Source organism: Melitaea cinxia, chromosome 2 (genome assembly GCF_905220565.1).
Source record: "Melitaea cinxia chromosome 2, ilMelCinx1.1, whole genome shotgun sequence".
Classification (NCBI taxonomy): Eukaryota; Metazoa; Arthropoda; class Insecta; order Lepidoptera; family Nymphalidae; genus Melitaea; species Melitaea cinxia.
Window position 1 is genome coordinate 17,070,521 of NC_059395.1, and position 17,301 is coordinate 17,087,821.

The window sequence follows — 17,301 nt, forward strand, 5'->3', positions numbered from 1 at the left end:
TGTCAAGTTTATTAACTAGTTGCCTATCTACCTACTTTATGAAAAATAAGAGTTACCTACATCCATCATTTTAGTCTCATTTAAATTGACATTACTAATTAAGTAACTAAAAATAACAAACCCAATAGTAATACAAGTCTTCTTTTTTTTTAATCACTTTGCCAGACCGATAAGGACGATTTATTAAAATGTTTTTTTTCATCATCCAAAGTTTCTTTTCTTTTCTTCTTTTGACCAGCATCAATAAATATTCTTAATTGCTAACTGGTTTCAATTATTACTTTACGGTTTGGTTGTCTGTCCTTGTGTGTCTACTAACACAATAGCGTTCGTTATTCATAGTAGAGAAAATATTCGAATATCAGCAGCAATGGAGCAACGTCGTGGATTAAGCTCCAATTCTTCTCCAATACGGAGAAAGAGGTTCAAAGTTTCATGCTAAATCATGTACGTATATTTTAGCATCAGCAGTAGCTTTGTGTGAGCTTCTTGAAATTGCATAATTTCAGTTAAAACAGGCATGCTCTAAATTCGTCACCTGACCTTTATTATATAAACAAGTTTAAATTTTATTTATACAAAATATTAATATAACAAATTCTTAATAAAATAAAATTGAAATAATTAAGTATTAAAAAAAAAAAAAAGTTTAAATGTATTTATAACAAAAATTCAAAGACTTTATAACAATTTTAAAATATGAATAAATCATATTTTTTTCTTTATTTCCTTACTACTTACAATTTTATTTTTCTGTTGTCGTGTTGCATGTATGTGAACATTAAGGAAGGCAGCATATATATAGTATAGTTTACATGTGTAAATTTGTTATGTACGCGTATGAAGTTACAGGTAAAAGCTAGTTCAATAATAAAATAATTCATAAAATAATCTTCCTATGCACTTACATTCAATTATATAAACACACATATCTTATCCTAAACGTGATTATAATCGTGTTTTCATTAATTTTATCACTATTTAGGAGGTAAATTGTTTGTCACAAATGAAATTGGTATAAAAAGCGACGGTAAGTGATTATAGGAATTTTTAAAATGTTGCGGTTAGGAGTTTTGTTGTGCGTCATTTATTTGGCTTTAGGAAGCCCCCCAGTTACTAAGACTAGAGAGGAAATTGAGGAGTTCCGGCAATTTTTGGAAAATAGCCGTACAGGTAGGATTTAAAATAAATTTAAAGTGAAATAAAGTTGAGATAACTTTAACCTGAACTCATGATATATTTCTTGTTTACGTATAGATAGCGGAGTTCGAATAGATTCTCGAATGTTGGCCAATCCCCAAGCCAACATTTGGGAAAACAGTGGAAAGTTCCAAGGTGACATTGTTTTGGACGACTGGCAAGTTGAGGCTCTAGTCACAAATTTCGCTGCTGGTAGAGCAGCATACATTTGGCCCAACACTAAGTGGCCCGGCAATGTTGTGGTTTATGATTTTGGGCCTAATGAATTCAGTAAGTTATTATATCTTATAGTAGCTAGAATATAACTTAGAACTTAGGTGTCACTGCAGATCATTTAAGGGCAAGATAAAGACTATCATATTCTTTAAATCACCCTAATTTAAATATTAATTTAACACTTAAAATTGACTAGTATTCAAGTACTTATAAGTCATATTTGTTACTCGCTTTATCTACCAAATTGTTGTAACAACAGAAAATAAACAAAATTCGTTTTTGTAAAATTTTAGATGCTGCGCAACAACGGACTATCTTAAACGCCATTGGTTGGATTGAACGTTATTCTTGCGTCAGATTCCGTCGCCGTAATGCTAATGATAGAAACTACGTCTTATTGACAGTACGTATTCATTTATTTTACTGCCATATCTATTTTATTACTGAACAAATTCTTAATACATAGACATTTAGAAATAGCTTAGTAATTTCACGATACTAATGTGAACACTCCTACAGGGTAGATCTGATGGTTGCTATGCCAGCGTTGGTTACTGGGCAGACCGTGGTGTCCACACCCTGAACTTAGCTCGTTCGAATCCTGGAACAGGTTGTCTTTGGGTCACCGTCATCATCCACGAATGGCTTCATGTACTTGGGTTCTTCCATATGCAATCCACATACACGAGAGACAATTACGTGCAAATAAACTTTGACAACATCGTTAGTGGTAAGATCTTCCATTAAAATTTTCTGTAAAACAGAAGTTGGATTGTAATATTGCTCAAAAATTTTCATCTAATATATAAAATTCTCGTGTCGCGGTGTTTGTAGTTAAACTTCTCCGAAACGGCTGGACCGATTCTCATGAAATTTTGTGTGCATATAGGGTAGGTCTGAGAGTCGAACAACATCTATTTTTCATACCCCTAAGTTGTAGGGGGGGGGATTAAGGGGGTTAATAAGATGGCAAAACAACGTTTGCGGGGTCACCTAGTTAAATATAAAAAAGACAAGTCTTGACTCATTATACATAAGCATTAACTCAAAGGAGTATCATGATTTCAACAATTGAATCATTCTTATTCAACGGGCGTAGTAGTAAGTAATATACAATACAAAACAATCGCCAAGAACCTGACCAACACCTATTAAGCCTAAAAAGCATTTTCATTTCCATTCATCGTAACCGAAACTGCAATATGTCGTCATAACTTATAATAGCTTTCAGCTCTTAAGATGTATATATAATACTAGCGACCCGCCCCGGCTTCGCACGGATGCAATGCTGATACTAAATATACTACAGAATGTCTTTATTTATAGTGTGAGGCTAGCTTATAGTATGGGTATTAACATATTAACAACAACATTCAAATATTTGTCGTTAGATTACACGTTGTTACAGAATGCGGTGAAGAAATAAAAGTTCCCTGCTCGTTCCCCGTAGGTGATAGCGTGATAATATGTAGCCTATATGTTGACCCGACTTCTTAATAATATTTGTGCCAAATTTGAAGTAAATCCATGCAGTACTTTTTTTAGTTTATCCCGGACATACATACAGACAAACAGACAAAAATTCTAAAAACTATATTTTTGGCTTTGGTATCGATTGTAGATTACACCTTAAGTATTCTTTAAAAAAAAATTCAATGTACAGTTTTGACTTTCCTATCATTTTATTATATGTATAGATAAGATACTAATGTCTGAAAGCATTGACGTCACCGTCATCTTACATCGTCTAGTAATGTCTTCAATTCGAATAATTATCAATTTTTGAAAATTACAGGTATGGGACATAACTTTGATCGTTACGAAAATAATATTGTCAGTAACCTAGCCTTACCCTATGAATATACCAGCTGCATGCACTACAGCTCCCACGCTTTTAGCCGCAACGGACAACCAACTATCATCCCTCTTAGGGTAAGTAGCAAATAAATAAAATTTTTAGTGTATTAAAAATTAGTTGTGATTATATTATTTAACTGGTAAAGTAATTGTATTTGTTCAGAATTAATTAATAGTAATTCTCACATGAATATAAAGAAAGGAATGAGTACATGGTAAACAATATGTAATGTTAACAAAAATGTTTTAGAGTTTCTCAGGAATAATGGGCCAACAAGATCACGTCACTACTTTAGACTGGTTAAGACTGCGTAGACACTACAACTGCCCCGGTGCTTGGGCTCAAGATGAAGTTGAACTACTGGAAAAAGAAGTGCAACTTAATAGTCCACTGCACGAAAAATCACCTTCAGCAAAAGTTGAAGCTGAAGAAGCTCCCCTTGAGGTCGAAAAAATTTCTGAAGCCAAAGAAACTCCATATGAAGTCGAAAAAAACCAACAATCTAATGATCAGTCGTCAATTGCTGCTATTGAAGTCGAAGAGATTCCTTATGGAGTCGAAGAAATTCTTTACGAAGCTGAAGAAACTCCCTATGAAGTCGAGGAAAATCAACAATCTGAAGACTTGTTACCAATTATTGTCGTGGAAGCCGAAGATAGTCAACAATCTGATGATTTTTCACCAGTCGGTGTTGTTGATGCTGTAGAAGTTCCGTTTCCGGCGTAAACCTCAAATCGCAATTTATAATTAATAATGATAATAAATTTTGTACTAAATGTAATAAATACCAATTTTTAAATAAACTACATGTTTTATGTATCTTTAATAGGACAAGAAACCCTTGCACAGTAGTGGGACATATTAAACAGGCTGTATTACATTAAAATACAATACGATTATTAGGTTGGGATTGTGACTTAATAATTTTGAGTTTTTAATTTATTACCTACTTAACATATAGTATATAGCATTTTAATTTTGAACAATTAATTCGAAGTTTATTTGACCAATTTTTTTCTAGTCTAAGCCAAGTTTATCATTTTTTTTTCATATATGTAATTTGTATCATAATTAATACCAAATTCAATGAAAATAAAATAAGATATTTTTATGAGTGAAAAGTTTTATCGATCTTTAAATTCTTTATTAAACATTTTACTAAGTTAAAGTTTTAAATTGATAAGATACTCCGCAAAATTTTAAAAACATTTCCAATTCTTATTGCGTTACAAAACGAAAGCTTCCTCTGAAAACAAGTTGATTAATATATAATGATAATAATTATTCTTTCATATCTGAAATTATGATAAAACACTTTTATCTGGAATATAAAATCTGTGCTACCTACTCGTACGTCACATTTACTTACAAAACTGATGCAATTAAAGTAAAGAGAGGGGAAGGTTATAAGTAACGATATTTTAAGTTTTATTTTGTTAGAGCTCTACCATTTTTGATATTGAATTTGAATGATTTCAATACTTTTTTCTTTTTAATTACTTGTGCAGTAAACTAGGAGAAATCTGTCAAATATTATAACAGGATTCTAATAAAAAATAAAGTTTTCGAATGTAAAAAGTGGGTTTTGCAGAGACCGCTGAAAATTGCCTATTTTCAACACGCATTTGAGACCGAAAGGTTGGTCTGAAAAAAAACTAAATAGTTATATTTGTAGAGAATTTTAGGTAAGTACTTTAATTTTAAAATATGCCGTGTAGTGTCGGCCGAATAAAATAGCACCACCCCCTTTCTTCCCGTGGGAGTCGTAAAAGGCGACCGAGGGATAAACCTGGCTCAAAATCGTCAGGAATCACCTGGAGAAGGAAAACTTCATTTGAAACCCGGAATAGGGTCTCAGTCAAGCATTCGTGGCATAGCTCTAAAATGCGAAAGACTCCTGCAGCCGAACTGGCTCCACACGTATCGACTCGTCGTTCCTGTGGGCCTAGCCAGTGAGGTCGAGAGGGTGGCGCAGAGCTTAGGCAACTCTGCGTTTTCCTGAATAGAGTCCTAGGCAACACAGTGTCTTTCTGACACTGTCTAAATCGTCTGTAATAGACGGATTAAGGCCGATGATTGATTGACTTTAATTTTTGTAAGCAAACCATTTACTAAAATTTAATAATTTTCGAGTTTTTGCAAAAAACCGAAAAAAGGAAAAAAAAAATATTTGCTTTTTTGCGATTTTTTAAATGTTGCGTCACGAAATTTTGTCTGCGAACCTCAGATTCGGATTTCAGCACCTCAAAATACGTATAGAATGAAAGAAATCAGAACTACACCAAAACTTTCCCACTAGCGGCCCTTTAGAGTACAAATTGACTGAATTAACGTAGAACGAAACTACAAAATTTGGTAACCTAACACACCTAAGAAATGAGCCACGATCGGTCAAAAATATTGGTCGACAATGACGAATTAAAGGCGATTGTGGAGGCTGATGATTCTCAAAGTACAGCTGAATAAGCAGCAGCTTTCAAAGTTAAACGATTGTCAAATTGGCAAAGTAAAGAAGCTCGACAAATGAGTTGGCTCATGAATTGAATGAACGCCAGCGCGAAATACGCGTCGAGACGTGCCTTGCACTGCTCAACAGACACACAAACGAAGACACATTGAATCGCATTGTTACTTGTGACGAGAAATGGATTCTATTCGACAATCAGAAGTGCTCAGCTAGTTGGTTAGATCCTGGTTCAGTACCTAAACAATGCCCTAAACGAAAAATGGCCCTTAAGAAAGTGAAGGTAACTGTTTGGTGGTCTAGCGCTGGTGTAATCCAACACAGCTTTTTACCAAACGGCATGAGCATTACTGCAGATGTGTACTGTGAAGAACTAAAAACAATAACGGGGAAGCTCGCACTTCTCCAACCAGCTTTGATCAATCACTCGGCTCCACTGCTCCTGCACGACAACGCGCGACCAGATCTTGCTCCTACAGAGATCGACTTTTTCCACAATTTGGATAATTTTTTGACGGGGAAAAATTCAATACCCGAGAGACAGTACAATATGCCTTTGAGGAGTTTGTTGGACCTCCCGTCCAGCAGAGTTTTTCAAGAAAAGCATCAATAAGTTACTACTTCGTTGGCAAAAATGCATTGATTCCATGTACTTTGAATAATAAAAATAAAAAATATAGAAAAAAAGTGCGTTAACTTATTTAATAAAAAACGGCAATTTCATAGGCCTCTTTACCTATTATTGTAAGAGTGTATTAAAAATATCTAGTCCGCTATCTTTAAAAGTCCGCTATAATGGATTCAGAGTGACGTCACTTTAATTTTTAACCGACTTCAAAAAAATAACCCTGCCATCTTTGTTGTTCCGTCATGTTAGGTTTCGAATGACGTCGTTATAGCTAGCCATGCATGCATGAATCGTCATTCAAACTTAATGCAACAAACATACACATACAAACATTTACCTACATACAAACATTTTTAAGTAAGTTAAATAAAAGCTTTTAAGAAAAGTAATACTGCTCTAATACATATCCCACACGAGAGACGCCCCGCCCGCCACTCTAAACGGACGCGTACAAGTGTTCCTCTGACCGAAACCGCAGAAAAATAAATTTGTAAACATTTGAAAAATAGGTTTTTTGTGACTAACTGTGCAGTGCCGTATACCAAAAGTTGCGGAGAAACGTGCTTAACGTGAATCCGAAAGTAGAATTGAAGAAAGTGAAAAAGTGAAAATTCTACAAGTGAAAAACCGTGTTTTAGCCGCAACTGTAAGTTTGTAACAGAAACGCTGCTCAAACAAGATCGACGACCTATTGTTTTTAAAACGTCATCGGATAGGTCTTATTGAGACCTTTCTTTTGAGACCTTTTTTGGATTTTTTCCGCCCAAGCGCGCGGAGAAAACTTAAAAAAACCAAAAAACACGTGGCACGTGTTTTCCGTTCCCGGGAAGCTACGGCAACGTGCAGCACATCGAACGACGCGTCTCGGCGAGCCCTTCAAAACGACGCATCATACGTCGAAATCCGGTTAGTGGTTCCGAAGATATCGGGTTTACAAAAATTAATCAAAATTCAAAATTAAATATTAAAAAAAGTAAAGCGACGACCCCCACTTATTTTTTGTTTATTTTGTAGCATTTATATAGTTTTATCATAGTACTAAATTTCAAAATTTTTGGCTGAAAATTTTCGGAGTTATAAATTTTTGAAAATTAGGGGTGCGCTTGTGGGGGTGCATCCCGTGGCCCGATCTCTTCGGAAACCAATTGTAAAAATTGTATATAGTTTAATTAGTTATTTTAATTTTTTGTAGAATTTTAAATTCATTTTTTGTGCTTTTTTACTGTATTTTACTGTTAATAATAAGGTTTTTTCAACCCCAAAAATCGGGGGTTGATCCTAAAAAATTTCTGTAGATATAATTAAACAGCTCTAGCCGAGACGAATCGAACGAGCCCAAGAACGGGTTGTTTAGAGTGACCAGGGCCGATTTTAGAAACTTAAGATCTCGTGGCGGCCATATTGGCGGCCATTTGTAAAAATTTAAACAAGCCATATCTCGGCCATTTTTTATCGCAGAGAGCTGGGGCTTCTTGTATATATATTGTAGTTTAAGGAACTGTGTGTTTAAGCACATAACGACTCTACGTAGAGTTGACCCCCCGATCCCATTTTTTGGACCGGGAGAGGGTAGAGAAGACTGGGCCCATTACGGGGAACCCACGCACGGGATCCTGCGATCAGCGGTTCCCGAGATATTAATTTTTGAATATCAGTCTAGATTTAGACTAACTACGCGGACGCCATCTTGAAAAACTTTGAAGCGCAATATCTCGGCAACCGCTGGTCGTAGCGAGACGCGGTTTTCGATACCGACTTTCCCTCATTGAGGGCTACCAATCTAACTAAATTTGACGACTCTACGTAGAGTCATTGACCAAAAAGTAGAGTTTACTCACTTTTTGTTAGTTTTTAAGATAGATTTAAGTTGTTTATGTACCGGGGCATATTTGCCTGTCTATCTGATCGGGGAACGGTCGTTTACAGCCGTTCTTTTAGGAAAATTTTAGGTTTTTCAAAATATATTTCATATATTTTTTTCATATTAATACTTCTTTGACTTTTATATTAAAATCCTAAAATTTTTATTCTTTGACGCACCCTCACGATGTTCGGCATACGCACACCCACCAAAGACAGGATCGGAGGGGCCCGGCCCGCAGGAGCGAAGAGAAAATCAACGGACAATGTACCGACGAGACCTCCATGGCGGACGAGCCCCCCGAAAGTACCCTCCCCCAATTCAAACAAGGACAAGGCTCTGGCGGTGGGGAGTCCAGGGTCGCCACAAACGGCCGAGACCTGTAGTCCTCATCGTCTGTCCCGCCAGTCCATTGAGGAAACGCGTAAAACCACAAGACTCGAAGCCGCTGACGAGTTGGTCCACCGCTGCTCAATAGCGACCACGAGCTCAAAAAACCTTAAGCGCGAATATAAGAAAATGATCGGCGAAGCCATAGACGGGCTGTACGAGATGCTCGAGGCGAGTGAGGCGGAGCTCGAGGCCATGAGGAGGGTGACGAAGGAGAAGTCGCTGAACCCTAGCGGAGAGCACTCACCGCGCGGGCCTTTGCTGACGACCTCGGTTGCTGGCGCTGAGCCTGTGGTGGTCTTCGACTCCCTCCTGAGCGAAAAATTAGATGAGCAAACCCGCCTCCTCGTCGAAAACGGACAGCGTCTTAAAGACCTGCAAGACAGGCTCGCGAGACAGGAAGGAGCGGCGGTCGATCGGGGGACATATGCGAGTGTTGTGGCGGCTGGATCTCCGCTGAAGAGACCGGTCGCTTCGCACTCGCTTGTAGTCTCGTCGACCGATGAGCAAATGACGGGTGAGGAGGTCCTCACCCAGCTGCGTGAGACGATGGAGGCCAAAGAAGGGTGGATCAGGGTGGAGAAAGTGCGCAAGGCCAAGGACCGAAAGGTAGTAATGGCCTTTAGCAGCAAGGAAGAAAGAATGAAAGCGCGAATGAGAGTGGAAGAGAAAGGTAAGGGTCTTCTGGTCGAGGAGGTAAGTAACAGGGACCCGCTTCTGGTTCTGAGGGGCGTCTCGTCAGTTAACACTGACGAGGACGTATTGAAGGCCCTGAAGAACCAGAATCTGGAACTGTTTGACGGCCTCGACCAGGAGACCAGTAGGGTTAGGGTTCGCTACAGGCGACGGGCTCGGAATCCGCACGCGGCCCACGTGGTTCTGGAGACCTCGCCCGCCCTCTGGGATAGGATTACCCGTAAAGGGTATGTCCATATCGACCTCCAGAGGGTGAGGGCTGAGGACCAGTCCCCGTTGGTGCAGTGCTCCCGATGCCTGGGCTACGGCCATAGCAGAAAATTCTGTGTGGAGTCGGTCGACGTGTGCAGCCACTGCGGCGGCCCGCACCTGAAGACGGAGTGCACGGACTGGGCGCAGGCCGTCCCGCCCTCCTGCAGGAACTGCCGAAGGGCGAAGCTGGATAAGCTGGACCATAACGCCTTCAGCAGTGACTGCCCAGTTAGGAGTAAGTGGGACGAGCTAGCGCGGTCAACAGTCGCGTACTCCTGAAGGTGCGATGGTCGGCGCGGTGGCGTGCCAGCAAGAAGTCTCCATTCCCTGGCGATATACGCGCGAGACACTCTGCGGGGGTCTTGGCTTCGGAAGAAACGTGTATGTTTGTTGCAAGACAAGACTCCAGCGGAGCAAGAGGGGAGCGCGCGACCGCCGACTCCGGCAGAGGACCTCTGCATTTTGGGACACAGGGCAGCTGTAGGCTACAAAGGGTCGTAGGCTGATCGGTTGTATCCTAGTTTTCCTAGATTAGGCGGCAAGTAAACGAACGGTCTTCAATCAGAGAGGCAGGCAAATATGTTATTTTTATATCATATGCATATAAAATAATAGCATAGGATAAGTATAGGATAAGGATAGGCTAAGGATATACAATTAAGATCGAATGTAAATAGCAAATATAAGAGAGAATTTGAAGAAATATTAAGTTAAACTGTAAGGAAGATGTTAAAGATAAAATACATCTAAGTTGTAAATAAGTAAATATAGAATAGTGAACCATAAACAAAACCTATAAATGTTAGCAACTAATAATCAAACCATGTTAAGTAGATTAAGACCCTTTATAGTAGTAATTACGAAAACAAAGTTGTATCACAATAAAATGGAAAATTGTCATAATGATAATAAATATCATTATTAATAATTAGCAATAAGTATTAGAAATAAGGAAAAAACAAAACCTGTAAAACAAAAAGCCATAATCCCAAATTTGCAAATTTATTTACCCCTTTATTGATATAAGCTAAGTTAAGGTAGCCAAGTAGACAAGTAGGACATAAATAGAGGGAACCCACCCTGTGTGAGAAAGATGATGGATGTAAGAAAGATCAAGTATGAGGCATGAAAGTACGAGAGGCATGAAAGCGAGAACTGGTATGAAAGAGTAGATAGCAAACAAAGTCTCCGACCCCTATATCGGAGGGTAAGAAAAAAAAAAAAAAAAAAAATAAAATAAAATAAAAAATACATATCCCACGCCTACGATGACGGTGGTAAAAATTAGTATTTATTATATTAATTTAAATCGTGCTAAATTAATTAGAGTATTACATGAAATTTTTCTATGTTCTTGTACGAGTATATTGAGGTTAGTGAAATTAAAATTCTACATGAAAGGAATTTTTTAACAAAGATTTACAAGTATGTACATTAGCGAATAACTACTGATAAAAGATACTTTGATAATTACAAACGAACGTTGACTATGGACTTCAAAAGACAGTTCACTTCAGGTTACAGGCTGGTTTTTTTTATACAAAGTTGGTGATCAAGCGTATGGTTCGTTTATGCAGCAATACATTGCCAGTGCGTTGCTGTTCCTATCTCCCTCCCCTTAACCTCTGGCAAGACACTTCTTGAGAAGAGTAGGGATGCTCCAAATTTTGAGCAAGTTATTTAATGTTGACGCAAGCTAAAATAAATAAGGTATATACTGTTCGCATCCCCTCGCCATCATATCACAAAAGGAGGAGGGAAATCCATATCAGAAAAACAATAACCCAAACATTAGTTATCATGTCGTGAAGTTGAAGTGGGAACAGAAGGAGCGTTTTGTTGAAGAACTGATGGGGAATTCTAGAAAAGAAAGTCGTAGAGACTATTGTAGGTCGGCTGGACTATACGGATAGAAGAAGTTAAAATATTTGCGTAGTTGATGTGGTAAAATATTTTTTCATCGCAATAATGATACAACGTCATTTGATCTTGACTTGATTGAATGATCTAAAGAAGTATTACGATAGAGATATAGTACATATTATACATAAATTTCGGACGAATTAAAAAACAACCTTATCACGAAGATAAACGTACTGATATAAAAGTAATTGATGAAAAGTCGTTTGTATTAGAAGCACGATGATCCGGGCGATTATAGTGTTGTGTTTGATAGGAGTGGTCGTGGCGAAGCCTTCGATTGCGCGAAGCAGGGAGGATATAGAACAGTTCAGATATTTTTTGGAAAGCACAAAGTCCAGTAAGTGCACACTAAATATTATATTTAGCTAAGTATGAAGATCGAGGAAAACCCTAATATAATTACAAACTGTATAAACAAAGTTTGTGTGTCGAAAACTGATTTTTCCATCATGCTTATAAAATGTCCTATGAGTCTAATTTTGCAACCATTCCGAATCTAACTTATTTTTATGAAAATTTTTAAGGTACCCATATTTGATTTAGGCAACTACTACAATAGTGAAACCCAAACAAGGTTGTATGTTTAAGCATTCGTCAGAAACAATTGAATCTATTCTTTTTGTCTATTTAACAAATACGACTAAATAGCAAATTAGCCTTTATCTGGCTACCTATGAGGATTTAGTACATTATGAAAAGTGTTCCAAATGTCTTTCGTCTGACTTGGCCATATCTCTCATCTTTTCAACGTTTTAGTCTGAGCATTATTTGTCAAATATTTAAAATTGTACGTTATTCAACAAAATACAAGTTACCTTTGAGTATAATGGTTCTTCTTACATAGGTGATGGCGAACATTTCCTCGCTCGTTCGAAAGAGTTTCCCCTCGCCAACCCTGAGGAAAACAGCGGTAGATTCCAGGGCGACATAATTTTAGACGACTTCATCATTGAATCTATGTTGCAACAATACGCCGAGGGTCGTAATGCTTACATCTGGCCAAACTCCAGGTGGCCGAACAATACCGTTGTTTGGCAGTTTGGAGAAGGTGAATTTGGTAAGTAAATGAATTAAATTTGAACGAATGAATGATTGAAAAAATGAAAAAATTAAACCTATTATTACTCTGATCTACTTTTGAGAAAATGTTGTGCATGAACCCACAAAGGTTTTTGAGTTGGTACGACCAAAAAAAAGCGTAACAACGCGCGCAGGGTACAGCTAGTTGATATATATATTTTACTAACTAATTGATAAGTATCTTAAAAGGTAACAAAATAATGTTAAAGGTTCTTTACATTCTTTACATATTTTTGATTAAAAATGAAGGTAAGATTGTAATCTATAGTTATCACATTAATTACAGCTTGATAAATGTAAATTACTTTTATAGCTCATAATTTTAAAAAAGTGCGACTTTACGAATTATAATCTTGATTTAATTCTATACATACCCTATCCCCATAAAATTTTAAAGCTTTCTTCAGTTTTGTATTTTGTACCTTTATTTGACCTAATCGCGTAATGCGGCTGGTTCCATTTGTTTTAATTTTTATCTTAGTAAAGCCTGTTTATTGAAGGTCTAGGACTATAGGCTTTAAATATCATATCACGCTACGAATCATAAGATCGTATGAATCGTATGTAGATATAGAATTTTTAATATAAGGCCAAGACATATAAGCCGATATATGTAAACAATAATAAGTGTGTAACATTATCGTCTTAATACAAAATGTATTAATAGATAGACTGAAAAATCCTATCTATACAATGATTACAGTAAGGCGAAATATTCAATTCGTCTCTATAAAGCTAGTTCGACATTGGACATGGATGACATAAGTTTAAATATTTTTCATGTGAATTTGAAGTTATCCTAATTCTTCAGGGCTTTTCTTTCGAAAAACCAGGAAGATTTAGGATTCTCGGTCTATTTAGTTTAAAAAAAGTTATTTATTTTTACCTGAAAAGTATGAATGACATTTTGTTTAGCTAGGGAAATTTTCTGCAAAAAATATTTTCCCAATTTAATTTTGACTTAATTAAAGATGTGAAACTTGTATGTATGTAGGTTAATGGTAAAATATAAGATCCAAGCTCACGTATATAAGAGGCTACCTGAATAATCTGAAAAGAGAGACATTTTTTCATAATTATTATAAATAGTGTTACTGTGAGTTGTATGTATGTACCATATACTATATAAATGTGATTGTATTATATTACTTTGTTTAGTATTTTAAGTTGATTGATAATAATAAAATAATCCTTTTTTTTCTTACTTATTTATTTGTTATAGATCTAAATTGTACTTTTTTCTATGGAATGAAGGAAGTAAAAAATAAAATAAAACTATTCTTACGTAGTGTATTTCACATAGAAATCTAAACGAAAACCACGGTTTTTTTAGAAGTGTATTACACATTATTCGGGTTATTCTATCCATCTTTTAAAACATAAAAACCTAATTTCAATATTCTACAATTTTCTTTTTTATTACTTACTATTAGCTGACTCGGTGGTCTTCGAACTGCCATATACTTTTTTTAGGTGAAAATGTTGATTTTTTTTTCATTTTTCTTTCATTCCTTTCCTCAAGAGCTTCTCCTATTAATTTAGAACACCAAAAAAGAGAAACATCAAATTTGGTGTAGTCGTTCGGAATCCATTTTTATTTTTTTTATATTATCTCTTTATAGGACCACTCCAAGAAGCTGCTATTTTAGAGGGTATTGAACATATCGAAAACTCAACCTGTGTCAAATTCCGCTACAGGGAGCCTGAAGACACAGTCTTTGTTAATGTTACTGTAAGTCTGTTGTTATTTTATTTTATATAGATTTTATATTTACTAAAAATAATGTTTATCAAATCCAATGAAAAGCAAGAATAGTAAGTAAAGCTAGAAAGAAAGATCCGATGAAGCTGGATCTAAATTTTGGATAATAATTAAAAGTTTATTTTTCTTTTGAGAAAAAATATTGAAATGGAATTTACCTATTACAGATTTAAAACAAAAATTTATTTTGAAATTTTACAATAGTATGCATATTTACAATTCACAACTTAACAACTAAATATTTAGAGATAGTTGCGGTTTAGGTCACGTCCGCGTGGAATGGTGTCAAGAATGCTGGCAGCATTTCTCCGTTGAATCGCTATGCCGATTCTGTGGGCAAAAAATGCACCAGCCCTCTTGTCACCAGTAGAGGCAATAAGACGAGGAGCTATCTCTATAAAAAAATATTTTAGCACTGCTATTCCAAGTTCCAAGTGTTGCGACTGCAAACGGCACAAAGATGTAATTTGTAATTAGTGACGAATATTTGTGCCGTTTAGTCGTTTCAGATTAATCCGCAGCGGGTCTTAAGGCTGTTTCTTTTACATGGGACGGAATAAGTGTGTCAGCGCAGGTTGCGTCCCACAAAAGCTCCCGTTCCCTTTCCCAGGGAATCAACAACCATGAGGTCTTCGGTCGTTAGTAGCAAGAGCTCTTTTTATGGTTTCAAAAAATGGCTTGTAAAGGTGGCGGGAAAACTTACCTGAACTCATGTTACAAGAAAAGACGTGTGACGCAATTCTATAACTTTCATTGTCCTCAGTGATCTGACTCTTTATTTGACACATATAGAAGCCTGAAATTATATTTCATACTGTATATATTTATATTTCTATATATATTTTGTATTATATATATTTGTATTTAATTAATATGTCGATCACCTTTATATATCTATAATAGTAAATACTTTAAGTAGTACAATTCTACAAAATACCTTTGTATTATTTAATATTTTTTTATTAAATTTTTAGGGACTGCCAGGTGGCTGCTACGCTAACGTAGGATACTCAGAGACTCGAGGGGTTCATACCATGAACTTAGCTCGTAATGTTCCTGGAGTGGGATGTTTCCGTCACGCCACGATCGTTCACGAATGGATGCACATCCTCGGTTTCCTGCACATGCATTCGACCCACGATCGCGATGAATATGTCGATATTGTCGAAGAGAATATTAGGGCTGGTGAGAAATGAAAACTAAATTTTATATCAGCTACATTTTACAAAGAAAAAAAAGGATCATTTTAATTGTTTTTGTCGAGAAATTTTATTATGGAAGAAGACATTTTATTTTAAAGATAATTTTTTTACTTTGCGTGTATAATATTAATACTCGTATTTTGATAACGACTATTTAAATCTAGATTCATTTTCATCAGCTAAACTGAAGAATAGTAGCTTTAACGGATAATAGCAAAGAAGACAAATTACGGGAATCGCACGGTTCGATTAAAATTATGTACTTATTATTTATTTTCTTTATAATTTTCTCAAACTAGATAGCAATATCGTAATAATAAGATTTGTAAGCCGTCTAGTCAGGGCGATTGTGTAGTTGGGTGAGATGCAAATAAGCCGGTAGCTAAAGTTCCGTCATTGTCTCAAGAATAAATTTTATTTAAAGCAAATCCGTTAAAATAGTTTATTGGTTTTTAATATAATAACAAACATTTTAAACAACAAAAATAAAAATAAAAGTAATGATTCCTTTATGTGCAAGTGACGCACATTACATAGACAATTTTTTACGTCTTTATGTACCTAACTGTGTTTTAGTTAATTATCTTGCTATCTAAAACAGGAACGGAACACAACTTTAACATCTACGGACCGGATCAAGTCACCAACCTCGGCATCGAATACGACTACGTCAGCTGCCTGCACTACTCTGCCTTTGCGTTTTCAGTCAATGGAAACGCAACTATAGTTGCAAAAAGGGTGAGTTTTATATAAAAAGTAGGTATTTACTTTTTACTTGATTTAAAATTACAAATCATTGTGTTTGTGTGTTATGTCTCTTTCCGTAACCTCGACACACGATTTATGACTGGAGATCGCTGTATGTGGTTTATTGTTACCTATTATTTATTACGTATGTTTGTAAGTTTACATTAAAAAACTTTATCTTTATTAAGATAACAATTAGGTTGTTACCTTTTTCTTTTTGTTATTGAAAGCTTCGACAACAAGGACAGACTAAATAACAACTAGCACTGCTTTAGTAGTTCTTGGTTTATTTTTGCACGCCTTCAAGGAGGCTGTGATTTATTTTTTATTTTCCAATCTTGTCAAATAATGAAACATTACACAGTACACAGTAGTTACAGATTTACCCTTCATATTTTGTTTTCGTTTTAATTAAATGAGAGCAATTTTTATACTAATTATTAATTTAAAATTAATAAATTAATATAAACATTATTAATTTTTATATTAATTTTATACAATATTCGTGGTATTTATTTTGTTTATAAATACAATACTTCTATTGTATCATTATTAGGAACACGAAGGATTGATGGGACAGCGCGTTTATATCACTGACAAGGACTGGTTAAGGATCAACAGACACCACAATTGCCCGGGGGCGTGGGAGGAACCTGAAGAGGACAGTGAGGAAGAGAAAGAAGAATAGAATTTTATACCTACATATATCTGTAATATACGCGACTGATCAGCTTTATAAAGTGTTTTTATTTTTTTATTTTTTTTACAACTAGTTTCATTTTGTACCTGCGTATTATTCTTTCTTTAGTACAGTCTACTACATATTATTTATCCTTATTTTTATAATTAGGTAGAAAATGACAAAAACAAAACCGTGTGGTGTTGTGGGACACCAGATAGCAGACGTTCCTTGTTATAAAATATTAATTTCAATTCTATTCGAGGTATAAAGTAAATGAGTACTCGGGTATACATTTTTATTATGATTTGTTATCGATAAATAATCAACAAAACTACTTTAC

At 35.8% G+C, this 17,301-nt stretch overlaps 2 protein-coding genes across 2 annotated transcripts; both read left to right on the top strand.

Annotated features, from left to right (window-relative positions):
- Positions 1 to 1,055: 1,055 nt before the first annotated feature.
- LOC123666075 (seminal metalloprotease 1-like) lies at positions 1,056 to 4,190 on the top strand. The gene is made up of 6 exons (XM_045600284.1): positions 1,056 to 1,173; positions 1,258 to 1,470; positions 1,710 to 1,819; positions 1,936 to 2,146; positions 3,212 to 3,348; positions 3,524 to 4,190. Exons 1-6 carry the CDS (start codon positions 1,056 to 1,058, stop codon positions 3,998 to 4,000), a joined length of 1,266 nt encoding a protein of 421 aa, XP_045456240.1. The 3' UTR covers positions 4,001 to 4,190.
- A 7,517-nt stretch (positions 4,191 to 11,707) lies between these two features.
- Positions 11,708 to 17,030, top strand: LOC123666084 (astacin-like metalloprotease toxin 5). The gene is made up of 6 exons (XM_045600295.1): positions 11,708 to 11,825; positions 12,333 to 12,545; positions 14,191 to 14,300; positions 15,305 to 15,515; positions 16,134 to 16,270; positions 16,836 to 17,030. Exons 1-6 carry the CDS (start codon positions 11,708 to 11,710, stop codon positions 16,965 to 16,967), a joined length of 921 nt encoding a protein of 306 aa, XP_045456251.1. The 3' UTR covers positions 16,968 to 17,030.
- The last annotated feature ends 271 nt before the right edge of the window (positions 17,031 to 17,301 follow it).

Coding starts and splice junctions, on each gene's coding strand:
- LOC123666075 (XM_045600284.1), top strand. CDS start 1,056: ATGTTGCGGTTAGGAGTTTTGTTGTGCGTCATTTATTTGGCTTTAGGA. Junction 1,471..1,709: donor TTTTGGGCCTAATGAATTCA/GTAAGTTATTAT, acceptor GTAAAATTTTAG/ATGCTGCGCAACAACGGACT. Junction 3,349..3,523: donor CAACTATCATCCCTCTTAGG/GTAAGTAGCAAA, acceptor AAAATGTTTTAG/AGTTTCTCAGGAATAATGGG.
- LOC123666084 (XM_045600295.1), top strand. CDS start 11,708: ATGATCCGGGCGATTATAGTGTTGTGTTTGATAGGAGTGGTCGTGGCG. Junction 12,546..14,190: donor GTTTGGAGAAGGTGAATTTG/GTAAGTAAATGA, acceptor ATCTCTTTATAG/GACCACTCCAAGAAGCTGCT. Junction 14,301..15,304: donor CAGTCTTTGTTAATGTTACT/GTAAGTCTGTTG, acceptor TTAAATTTTTAG/GGACTGCCAGGTGGCTGCTA.